Source organism: Manihot esculenta, chromosome 5 (genome assembly GCF_001659605.2).
Source record: "Manihot esculenta cultivar AM560-2 chromosome 5, M.esculenta_v8, whole genome shotgun sequence".
NCBI lineage: Eukaryota > Viridiplantae > Streptophyta > Magnoliopsida > Malpighiales > Euphorbiaceae > Manihot > Manihot esculenta.
The window spans coordinates 33,219,735-33,233,287 of NC_035165.2; the positions used below are offsets into that span (position 1 = coordinate 33,219,735).

General features: G+C 25.9%; 2 protein-coding genes across 2 annotated transcripts; both read right to left on the reverse strand.

Moving 5' to 3' along the window:
* Window positions 1-459: 459 nt before the first annotated feature.
* On the reverse strand, window positions 460-1,900 carry LOC110614440 (transcription factor MYB80). The gene is made up of 3 exons (XM_021755974.2): window positions 1,582-1,900; window positions 1,345-1,474; window positions 460-1,239 (listed from the first exon to the last, which is right to left on the reverse strand). The coding sequence occupies exons 1-3, from the start codon at window positions 1,712-1,714 to the stop codon at window positions 519-521; spliced, it is 984 nt and encodes a 327-aa protein (XP_021611666.1). The 5' UTR covers window positions 1,715-1,900; the 3' UTR covers window positions 460-518.
* A 906-nt stretch (window positions 1,901-2,806) lies between these two features.
* Window positions 2,807-6,078, reverse strand: LOC110614531 (probable amino acid permease 7). The gene is made up of 7 exons (XM_021756087.2): window positions 5,798-6,078; window positions 5,482-5,715; window positions 5,231-5,324; window positions 4,342-4,556; window positions 3,792-3,925; window positions 3,457-3,684; window positions 2,807-3,292 (listed from the first exon to the last, which is right to left on the reverse strand). The coding sequence occupies exons 1-7, from the start codon at window positions 5,847-5,849 to the stop codon at window positions 2,891-2,893; spliced, it is 1,359 nt and encodes a 452-aa protein (XP_021611779.1). The 5' UTR covers window positions 5,850-6,078; the 3' UTR covers window positions 2,807-2,890.
* Between the last annotated feature and the right edge of the window lie 7,475 nt (window positions 6,079-13,553).

Sequence of the window (13,553 nt, forward strand, 5' to 3'; positions counted from 1 at the left end):
ATCTCTCATCTTAAAGTAGCTTCTAGTATCTTTTTTCATTCTCTAGATTGTATTGTGAAATTTATCGGAGAATATAAAAGAAAAAAAAATGGTGAAGTGGGCAATGAATCACATATCTAAAATAGATGAGAAAAAAGAAAGATATATAAATTAAGTGGGATCAAACTAAAATAGTTAAGAGCATTTTAGAAAAGGTTCTCTGTATTGTTTACGGATTCTTTTGGGGTTATAGTTAACACGCAGGTTTTGTTTGATACATCCTCGTCCATATCATATTTTGTTTGACATATGATAGACTACTGGCAAGGAAAAATATTTTATAGGAACTCAATGATTGGAAGAACTGCAAGCTCAATGATTCAGAGATTAGCAGGAATCTGTGTAATTAATTCTTAATAAAAGCTGTATAATCTATAAATGGAGTTTTATTTACATCTGCTTCATTTGTCGTTGGCACTATAGTATTATTTTTATTGAGTAGGGTGGCTTGTCTTGTGTTCTCTGCTGTTTAAATTTCCTTAAACTATAGGATTCATTAAATCATCAGATGGTAAATCCCATACTACGCAGTCTGTATTGAATATGCTGGGGCCATTCCTGATCTCTTTCCTCCCTTCAGAATCCTCCCCATTTTCATCCTCTAGTTTTTCATGCAATTGGCCTTGTTGATCTCCTGCTGTAAATGTGCTTCCAGTGCACATACTCTGGCTCCATGCTGATACAGCCCCTTCATTGCCGAAAGAAGACGGACCACATTGAAATCCAGTGATTGATGCAGGGAAACCACTGCATTCCCCTGCAAAATTTGCAGATGTTGCACCGGCAGATTCCCAGGTCTTATTTGGTGGTATCATGCTAGGTTCTTGCATTGCCCTTGATAAACCAAGCTTGATTTTCTCAATGGTGTCTTCATTGTCATCACGTTTGGTAACAATGTAAGGCAATGAGGTGTTCCCTGGTGCTGCATTTGAGTTCGGCTGTTGCAACTGGAAGTCGATGCGCTTTTTAGTGAGCAGGTGAAGCATTTCATCCTTGAAACAACCCAGAGCTGCTTCTGCTAGGTGAGCCACCTGTGGTGGTGCTAGTGTGGTGGCTATCTCAGCCATGAGGTGTGAGAAGGTTTTGTGGGTGACTGGATCAATACCCATACCGGAAAGCTTCTTTTTCAGCTTAGTGTTCCAGTGATTCTTAACATCATTATCGGTTCGGCCAGGAAGCTGAGCTGCTATTAATGACCATCTAATTGCCATTTACGAAATAGTCATAAATAAATAAAAAGAAGAAGAAGAAAAAACATAGGTTTGCTTGTTTAATTCTCCATAATAGGGAGACATTTGTGTGTACCGGTTGCCAACAACAGAATGAAGATTGACGATGGTTTGTTCTTCAGCATCGGAGAATTGGCCATGCTTGAGATCAGGACGAAGATAATTAGTCCACCTGAGCCTGCAGCTCTTCCCACATCTTTGGAGTCCTTAAATCATGCGAACAAGATAAAAGACACATTGAATTATTCACACACAAACTCACTTAGTCATTTGTTAAGGAATATTAAAATCTCAACCTAATAGACAAACAAACCAGCATTCTTGGGAATGAGACGCCAGTTCCGGGTGCCGTGTTGGGCGATGTAAGAAGAGAGTTTGTTGTCTTCTTCTGGAGTCCATTGCCCTCTTTTCACGTTGTCCTTCTCACAACATGGAATCCTACCCATCTTTATGTGGGTGTTTTATTTTCTTTTTCTTTAACAAAATAAGTTAAAACAAATAAATAAAAAAGAACCCTCTTCTTCTTAACAAATGCACTCCTAGTACTTAGGCTAGAGTGTAGTAGTTTTCTTTTTTTTTTTTTTTCAAAAAAAAAAATAAAAAAGAAAAGAAGGATGAAGTGAAAAAGAGAATTAGTCTAGTGGCAGAGTTTTGGTAAGGAATATAAAGAAAACAAGTGAAAGTGAGAAAAGAAATGGAGAGTGGTTAATTCTTATATAAGGAAAAGGGTTGCCAAATTGCATGCATCTGTATGGGAAAGAGAAAAATTGGCATCAAAGGTGCATGATTTTATTAAAGAATTCAACGCTGTTGAGCGTGTGAGAGCTTGGCCGGTAGCTCACCCACAAGACGCCCGGTCAACTCTCTCTCTCTCTCTCTCCTCTCTCTTGTTGACTGCTTTCGCCATTCACAAGGTTTTTGCAAATTTTGGGTGGCTTTTTGCTTTGCTCACACAATCCCACCATTGTTACGCAGACTCTTAAGGTTCTGAGGTTGTTGCACGTAAGGGTCTTGTGCATTCGTGCAATTTAGGGATGTCTACATGTGTTGCTATGTCTAACTAACTAACTAACTAATTAACTGTATTATTCTTTGTCTGTACCATTCAGTTGTGCGGTTGCAACCTCATACTTTTCAGGTTTTCAGAGTTGTGATCTCATCATCGCCCATGTTATGTTTTATTAGTCAGGCAAGTCTTATTTAGCTTTTGCATAAGCCAATTTAAAAGTCATTATGCCATTCTTTTATTCCAATCACATATTTCTTTATTACACTTGTTTATGCTAGTTAAGTATTTTAGATTTTTATTAATATTTAAAGGATAAAATTAACTAATAGACTAATTTGTAATTTTTTTAATAATTCAAGAATATTTTAATATATTTTTTAAAATTAAAAGATTAATTAGTGAATTCTATCAAGAAGCTAAATAGCAATTCTCTCTGGTATCTTTTTCTGCTTTTAAAATAATATTCTGATTTTATTTCATTTTGGAATAAATATGTTCTTTATATGCAATAAAATACTATAACAAGCAATTAAGAAAATATAATGCAATTATATTTTTTCTACTGAAATTAAAACACATATAATTAAGGACAGACTAAGAAGTCTCTACTTAATTAGGCAAGTTTAGCACTAATAAGCCCTTGAATGGACCCAATTAAGCCCATAACCGTGACCAGAAAGCAAACAAAGCTAAAAGTCCTAAGAACAATCCATTTTCTTGTCCAAGCCCCAATTTTCTTCTGTACAAAGTACATTTCCACTGGAAAATAAATAGCCAAAGGCCAAAAGTTCAAAGCCCCAAGAACTCCTAAAACTTGGTTGAAATAAGGGAAGACCATTGCAAGGGCTGTTGTTGAAGCAACATAGACTGTTCTAAAACACAGCCTCAAAGGATTCATTTGAAGAGGAGGAATCAGTGGGAGTTTTAAAGGGTAAAATTTATTGATAAACCAGCTTCTTGGGTATTTCTTGCCAAACCAACCTTCCACAAATGCAAACACTGGCTGGCTGTATATCTGAAATATGAACAACGCCATCAACACTTCAAAATCATGAGACAACCAAATTACTATTTTCTTTATTTTAAATAAATGGAATTTAATTTATTTAACTTCTCTCAATTTTTCACTTTCAAAAAGAAGCAGACAATAAATGTAATGAAAAAGTAACCAAGTAATACCTGATATCCTCCAACCAGATGAAGAACAATGCAAACATTTGCAAAATCAATGAGCCAATAAGGTTCAAAAAACCCAAATCCTGTCAAGAGATTTCCAGGAGTTTTGTTTCCAAAGGCTGCATAGCCAAAGCATCCACAGCACAGGTAAAAGAATGTTGTAATAAATACTGCAACCATTGAGGCCTTCTTCATGGTCTTGTTCTCTGGTGGATGTGACTTCAGCGTGTCCTTCATTGGAAAATTTCGAAAATGCATAAACCCACTAGCTATTAGTGATAAAAAAGACTAAATAATAAATTTTCTATAAAATAAATAGAGAGAGAGTGAAGCCAAACCTGGATCTCAAGAAGAATAAGAGAGTATGGATAGGCAAAAGCAATATCTCCAAGTGCTTCAAAGGCTAACCAGAGTTTATCAGCAACATTGGCAGCTGGGACTCCACTAATACTTCCCTCAATCCTCCCATTTTCTGTAATTTACATCAATTAATTTGAAAACCCTTAATATTTCGACTCGCTCTGTTCAAAATATATTTTTTATATTTTTCGATATTTTAAATATTTAAAAAAATTAGTAAATAGAAAATATTAAATTGTTTTTAAAGAAAAATAGTATCTTATTAATATCATTATATATAAATTTATTTTTTTATATATATAATAAAAGCCGTGTAGATCCGTCTTTCCTAGATCCCACGAGTATACATATATGGCATGACATGGATGAATTTGGATCAAACGTATGATGTTAGGTTTAGAATTAAGAAAAAGTATATAGTGACAAAAAGGTAAAGAACATGAAAAACACACGACTTAATATGAAATTAAGTCAGTCAATTATAAAATTAAATATTTAATTTGAAAATGATATGGCAGAAAAGTTTACCTATTACTCTTGCAAAACCAAGACCAAAGCCTATAAAAGAATAGGCGAAGGACATAATTGCTGCAATTACTGAGAGCCATTCCATTTCATGGAAATTGGGAATTTGTGATGCTACTATTTGAATCAATCCAAAAACAAGCATGAACATTGTATTCTCATATTTACATGCAGCTTTATGCCCTTCTCTGTGGTAACAATTTGACATTTGTATTGCTCTGCATCAACCAAATTAAATAACTCAAAAACAAAATTACCATAACCAACGAAAAATAATTAAATTTACCTTTAAATTATATAATGGAGAGCTAAAAATATTTAATTTTATTTTTTAATTTAAATTTAACTTTAAATTATCATTAAAAAACCAACTATGGATATTACTTGTTAGAATTTTAGGGTGTAAACCACATTTTTTCAGTCATATTTTAATTTATTTAAATTTATTAGCTAATAATAATTTGAAGTAAAAAATTTGAAATTTTTACCTTTATGTTAATGCCCAATTATACTTACCGTGAATGTTTAATCTAATTCATTTCCAAGCTTTTGTACAAATTAGCATACAAGTTTTAATCTATGTTTAATTAATTTAGTCTAAAAAAATAAGAAAAATCATTAAATTGAATTTCTTGCGTTATGGTTTCACTAAATAAATCAAGAAATTCAGCTAAAATTCAAAAAATTTATTTGTTAATTTGGGGCTAAATCAAAAAATAAAGAAACTTGGCCCAAAAATCTTGATTTTTGGGTTAATTAAAACTTCTATGCTAGTTTAGAAAGAAAAATAAAAATATAGAGTATAGTGGAGAAATTAAATATATATAATATGAGAAAGAGTTGCATGAGAAATTAATAAAAAATGGGAAAAAATTCAGGGAGGAAGCAGTACCTCATGCTGGTTGAAGTAGTAATAACATAAGCAATACCAGTCCCATACATGCTCAAGTATTGAAGCAAACCACAACACCATGTCTGAACACTTCCTGAACCATCACTACCTCAAATCAACAAACGAATAGAATATAAATCTATAAAGGAATTCAATTCCTTTTTTAACTTAAAAAATTTTTATTTACAGAATGAATCATACCAAACGAGTGAAGGGAGGGAGAAAGGTATTGATAAAATTGCAGATAGTACCTAGATTTACTCTAACAGCATCCATGTAAGAGTAGTTTCGTGATCCAGTAACAGGGTCAGGAGACCTATAACAATCTGACAGGAGAAATGCAGAAATATAGGTAACAATTGCGAAGCAGAGCAAGGAAACTGGCCCTGCAATCCATCCTAACTGCGCTGTGCTCCAAGCCAAAGATAAAACTCCTGACCCAATAACAGCAGTAATTATATGCGCCACGCAACTCCATAACGTTCCTGCGCGTTGAGTTTCCCTCAGAAATTCAAGATTGCATTTGAATGAAAACAAACATATACAGTTGTGGAAGTATTTTTTTACCAGTTCTTAGCGGACGCCCATCATCATCACAAGAAGAGTATTCTATTGCCATGATAAGAGATCAATTCGCAGCAGGCAATCGAATGAAGTAAAAGCTAAGAGATCTTAGTATATACAAAAAGAAAGCCTGCCGTGGGAGCATAAGCTCATCATGCAATAGACATGCTGGCTTTCTGTCTCAAGACAGCCATTCGTTTAAAGTAACAAAAGGAATCTCTCTGCACGACTTTGATTGTGTGGCTTGTAGGTTTTTGATGGAGATGGAGCTTTAGATTGGGGAATTCAACCCTGCAGGAGTCTCTTCTAATAATGGGATAATCAATCTAGTAGGATTCTATTTCCTAATTAGGATTGAAAAAGATCTAATTATTTATTATTAATAAATCAGATGAATTCCTAATTAGATTAATTTTGGAGTGTTTAACATTATAAATAAAATTATGATAAAATAATTATTTGATTTTGATCATAAGGAAGAGCTTTTATTTAATTAAAGAGAATAAAATTTCACATATTGTAATTCTATAAAATATGAAAAAAAAACTTTTTTATTTAGAGTAAAAAATAATTTTATTTAAAGAATAATAATGACTAATTAATATATTTAGTAGTAAACAATTTTGAATGAATGATTTTATTAAATGTAATAAAAGATGAATATTTGTGATATAAAAATATTAAAAAGGGTAAATTTTGTGTTTTAATTTTTTTACTTGTGTGATTGTCACAACCCAACCAGGATACCAACTACCATATTATGAAGATCGGGTGGCATGTGAACACAAGACTGGACTTTTTGTAGCAAAGTAAATCATTGGATCTAAGCAATCAAAATCCTGCTGATATGGCGTTTAGAAAATAGATTTTTTTAAAAAAAACAAAAAGAAAGCAAAAATAAAGTAACTGTATTAATGTTTTAAATTGAATAAAACCAAAAATATGCATTATTAATAATTAAAATATTATACCAACGAGTGTACATTATTAAAACAAAAATATATATTATTATTAAGGTTGAATAGACGCTCTTAATTCTAAAGTAACTGATATGGCGTGTGCATGTAAATTGTTTTTTCCAAGAAAAATTACTCATAAAAATTATTCATTTTAATTTATCCAATGAAATAAAAATGTTTTATTTATTTAACATATTTTTTCCAATTAAATTGACAATCAAAAGAAAAGCTAAAAAGCCAAAAAAATAAAATAAAATAAAATAAAATAAAATAAAAATTTGCAGGCCTGAATATTTGTTTTTACTGCTACATTATTCTTTTAGCAGGAGAATTCGAGAATTAGCTTGAGACTTAAAATATCTATTAGGTGAGATAGCTTCCCTCCATCTCTTGTCAATCCAATGATGATATATTTATTGATACTTAATATATATTAGAGTGTGATATATTTCGTTGAAAATATTTTAATATTATATTAAATTTGGGTTATTTTTAATTCACTTAAAAAGTTGGTTTGAAGGGAGGAATACTTAAAATTTTGATATTTATGAAAATTAAATCAAATCGATTTTGATTAGAAATTAAACTGAATTAAATTAGTTTGATTCAATTTGGTTCCGTTCATTTTAAATTTTTAATAAACTTTTTATTTTTTTATATGCTATTTTTAGTATTTTAAAATTTAATTAAAATATTTTAATTTTAATTATTATATAATCTCTCCATATTATTAAAAATAATATAATATTATCACTAATCAAATCGATTTAATTTTTTTATTTTTCTGATTAAAATCAAATCAAAATAGTTAAAATTTTTAAATTAAAAATCAAACCAAAATGAATAAAAATTAAATTAAAATTTTAAATTAATTCGATTCGATTGATATTTTTAATTTAAATCAAATATTGCTCATTTCTAAAATAAATAATAAAATTAACTACTAAAAGAATAATATACTTCATAAAGATGGGTAGCTATTTATATAATATATTGATTACATTTGAATATTATTGGAAGTGTATTATATGATAAAATTATATTTAAAATAATCTATAAAACTTTATATGAAATATAATATAAATAAGATTTTAATATGGATAATATATTATATTAAAATTCTACTATTCACTTTATTAAGAATTGAATATTTAAAATTAAATATGATTTAAATTACTATAACTGATTTACATTAATTACTAAGATAATTATAAAATAAACTTTTATACTATTAAAAAAATTTTAATTTAAAATATTTATAATAATTGATTACGAAATTATTAAAATAAAAAAAAAAAAGGAAAAGCATCCCTATTACAATTCAAAGGTAGGTAGAAGAAATATTAAACTTGACTGCAAGAAACCTTAAAATATGTAATAATTATGGTAGGATGTATGATTTTTATTTTCCTTCTTTAGTCAAAATTGTAATTGAACTTGTGCAATAAAATTGGCTGATAGAATCGAACGGTCACTGTCACTTCCGTAAGCTACATGGTGACCGTGGGAATATTAGAAAAATTATTTTGTTATAAATATATAATTTTAATACTTATATTTATAGACAAAGTCATGAAACTGTTAGACTTAGATGATCAAAATAATTCATTAATTTTTTATTTTTATAATTACAATTTATCTTTTTATGTTTATCAATTAAACTATATATTTTTATATTTATTTTATTTATATTCGAACGATAAATTTTTTTTTAAAAATTAATAAAATTATCATATCATCTAACACATTATATTAAAACTCTAAACTAAATATAATTAATTAAAATTTTAAAGTTTAAAATTTTAACTAGTAAATTTTTAAAATTTATGATACAATTATAAATTTTTTAAAAGTTAAAATTTTTTATTTCTTCTAAAATTAAAATTTATAATATCAAAAAATAATTTATATTATTATTATAAATTTCTTAGTTGTATCAAATTATTTAGCTTTCAATTTATTTTAATTGAATTCAAATTAACCTACATCCTAATTTATTGTTATAATTTAAAAAAATGTATGATCCACCCTATGTACTAATTATATTTAATAATTTAAAATATAAAATTAATTTAAAATTATATTTTACATAATTTATTTTTAGAATATAAAATAATAAAAGAGTTATATCTATTTTTTAAATATTTTTTTTTGCTATCAACCCTATTGTTAATTGTGCACTCTTTTAAACTATCCGTTTTATAATTTTTTTTCATATTTTTTTTAATTATTCGTTTATATTTTTCTGTTTTATATTATAATTAATATATACATTAATTATTATAACCCTATTTAATTTTATCTTATTTTTAAAAGTATTCCTCATTAATTATTATTTTTTTAAATAAATATTTAAAATATCATTTAACATTTAATATTTTTTAAAATAGATATAATTATGAAGTTAATAAAAATTATCTTTCTTATTGTATATAAAAAATAAAGTGGATAATAAAATAAATAAAATACAATAATAATTAGTATAAATTTTTTAAAAATAATTTAAAATGCGGGTTAATCTAAAATTGATATGCTGAATCATGTGATAAAACTAAAAATTTATAATAATGTTATAAATTTTAATTTTAAGAAATAAAATAAAAAAAATTAATTACACTCTAAACTTTAAAAATTTATGAATTAAATTATAAAGTTTTAAATTTTAACTCGTTATATTTTAAATTTTAGTAAATTCATATGTGAGATGATGTGGCTATTATGTTTGTCTTTAATAAAAAATGTAATGTACAAGTATAAAATATAGAATTAAATTGGTTAAATATAAAAAGATAGAATATAATTATAAAAATGAAAAAAAAAGAAGATATTAATTTTAAAGATATTTTGATTATAATTATAAAATTATATTTTGGTAACGGAAAGTGACAGAAACGGAAAGTGACAGAAAGGTGAATAAAAAAAACAATAAAAAGTGCAGAATAATAGAGAAAATAGAAAGAATATTGAAAATAGTATTATAATTATGATATGAAAATCTATCATTTCCATATTTGTAGTATGTTAAAGTATTTATTATACTATATGAAGCAACATTAAAAGGAAAGGATTCAATAGTTGCTAAAGAAATTAATTTGCTGGAAGCAAATAATTCAAATTCTCAATAAATTAATTTAATTGAGTTTCATATTGGCTAAAGTTATATGGTAACAATATTTTAGTAAATATTATTGAAAGAATATTATAAGTATATGTTTATAAAAAGATTTCATAATATTAAAAGTTTTTTTTAGAGAAAAGTAAACAAATAAAGTTTTATTTCGATAGATTGACCGAGTACTTCACGCTAAAGATATTTTTAAATGGAAAAATGAGATTATTTTATAAATGGAGTGTTTGAATAGTTATGAGATGACCGTATGAAAAAAATGAATATTTTTTGTTTATAAATAATAAATTTTTTAATTCTGAAATACTAGATACCAGTATAATAAAACGCACTAATTAATATGTTTCGCTAGTTTAGCAATTGATCATATTAGCAAAATATAATTTTTTTATATCACAAACGTATAGTAGAGTTTAATATATATAATGAGTTTAAAATAATATTCAAATTTAATGTTATATATATATATATATATATTAAAATTATATTATTAATAGTGAAAGAGTTTATATAAATTTAACATTGTTAATCGAATTTTGTAAAATAAATTAATAATTTTTTATTTTAAATTAATTGACTCTTACGTATAAATTTATTTAAAAATAAATACTTATAATATTATTAAATTTAGCACTATTTATTGTGAGTTAAACTTTCACAAGTCTCTCAATAAAATTAAATAATTTTATATTAATAATTAAAGTTAAGTCTCTTAATTCTTAATAACACAATATCAATAATAAATAGAAATTATGAATTAAATAGCAGAGTATGAAAAAATTAATATTTAGAAAAGACAATTGATAGAATATCCATAAATTATGGAAAATGGACAAATTAAAAAAGGAACGTACAGATTAATTTTATAAACACACAAATGAAGAAAGTTATATCAAATTTCTTAAATTCATTGGATTATAAATATTTAATATCTATATTTAGAGATGACAATTTGATAAAATATTCATAGATTGAGGGACAATGAAATGGAAAAATTCATAAAGGAAAATAAAAGATTAATTTTACAAATATATAAATGAAGAAATTTATATCCAAATTTTTTAAATTCATTGAATTTTAAGTATATAATATCTATATTCAGAAATTCAATTGACAAAATATTCATTGAGATAAATTAAAAAAGGAAAGGAAAATAAAAAACTTAAAAGTTATATTTGTCAAATTTTAAATTATTTAATATCTATATTTGAAAAAATATTCATAGGCTGAGACAAATTCAAAAAGGAAAATAAAAAACGTATAAGTCAATTTTATAAACATATAAATGAAGAAATTTATATCCAAATTTCTGAACTTCATTAAATTTTAAATATTTAATTTTTATATTTAAAAATGCAATTGAAAAAATATTTATATATCAAGTCAGATTTAAAAATAAAAGAATGTATGTGAGGGTGAAATGCTTAGCAGGAGATATATATGTTTGGTAAGATGTTAGTAAATTACAGCATATTATATATAATAATTAGCATGAAATTATTAAATAATTTGAATTAATAATTTTATATTAAATAAAAAATAAATTTAAAAATTATTTGAATCAGTTTGAATAGTATTGTTTCAATTTATTTATAAATTAGTATCCATAAGTTTTTAGTGGATCGAGTGTACGGAAACAAAATAATAGCTAGTCTTATACCCAAAACAGAGGGTAAATGTAAAATATTGAAGCAAACTGGTGGGTTCTGCTGGTCAAGTTGGGATATGGTTCTTGAAAGATCAATTTTCTCTTTTCTGCAATTGATAAAAAGTAGTTCAAAGAAGGCAGCTTCTCTTCTATATGGTCAATTTATAAAGTTAGTGGAATTTATAAAGATGCACATTCATATGACTACAAATACAAACTACAAACTTGTCTTTTTCAAAAACAGAAACTTCATTGGGACCTCTTTGCTTTTAGTCTATCTTCCTCTTCTCCTTTGTTTTTTTTTTCTCCCCAACTTGTACAGCACCAATATTATATTTAGTTTGGAGTTGGATACATTAGAATGGAACCCAATTCATTATACAATGAAATTAAATGAAATGACATAGATTTTTTTCCCCAATAATTTCAAAATGAAATATCAATTACTTCATTCACGATTGTCAATTCCATGATTCATTTAGCCTTTGTTTGATATTTAAAGAACTATTGATTTTGGCAAACACATAAATTTAAAAAAATAAAAAATAAAAAATAAACAAGAGTTTATGGAATAATTAAATCAGTGAATTCAATTGAATTAGAAGATGAAAAACCTCAATCATAGAGTTGTTGAATGACAAGGACATAAATGTTTTGGGATTTTGTAAATTTGTTTTGTAAGTTAAATTTAGTTGCTGAAAAGTCTCAATTTTCTTCTTCATTCTAATTTTTCTTTGTCATTATAAGTTTGAGGAATTATTTACAATCTTAATTTGATAATAAATATAATTTCAATTTCCTTCTTCTCAATTACCAAAACTATATATTATCTCTCAGTTACCTTAAATTATATAACAATAATAATAAAATTTTATTTTTTAGTTTAAATTTATTTATATATAAATTTAAATTTAATATTTATAATGATTGTTTAAAGGGAAATTTATTTATTGTGGTACTTAATGAAAAGGGCACCTATTTTATCAAGTAAATAAGTAGAGCATGCAATGATTGGAAAAAGAAAGAGATGAAATTGACATGCTTAGCCAATCAAGACCAAACCAAACTCATTCCTTATCAATATTCTCTAAAGTTTGTTTCTTAAATAAATGCATTAAAGGATTCTTTTCCAATAATATCAAAATAATAAGAGAGAGAGGATTCAAGTGTCGTACCTTGTGGTAGGAGATGTGATGGTATACCTAACTGGGATAATTATTATTTAATCCATATATTTTAATAAATTTATATATTAATATTTTAATTTTAAATTTTTCTATCCAATTTTACACCCGTAGACCACATACTTGTCGGCTCCATTTTGATGTTAATGGAATAAAAATTGAAATATCTAATTACCCTTAATTAAATATTTAATCAGTTGAATAATAAATTTCTTAGTGAAAACAATTAAATGCCATAAAAAAATTAATTTAATTATTGAATGTATGTTTTTATAAGGAATTTTGCTCAAGCATGCCCTTACAAAAGGTATCTTACATGGTTATTAGAATTTAACTCGATTAATTGTTAATTTTTTATTTAAAAACACTCATTTTAAAGAACTAAATTAATATAATTATGCAAGAATTTAATGGGATTTTTCCATGGTAAATGATTTATACTAAATGGAAGATAATATATAAAAATTTAAAATTTAAACACTACTTTTGAATTTTGGCAGTAACTTCATCGAAATTGAATTGCAATTTCTATATTCTAATAAAAACCAATATTTATGGGGTAAATAAATAAATAAATAAAAGAATTACATCACGTATTGTTTAACCAGGGTGTTGAGAAATTAGTCCAGGATGGACCCCACATAAATTATTAATTAGAGTTGCCTCGCTTTGACTTAATTGCAGCTGTAATCAGTGGATTAAATAAATTTTATGAATGAAAAATGATTATTTTTTAACTTTATTAATGCATATTTATATAAAGTTTATTAATATGTTTAATGTATAATTACCATTTCAAAAAAAAAAAAGTATAATTAATATTTCATAATTATTAAAAATA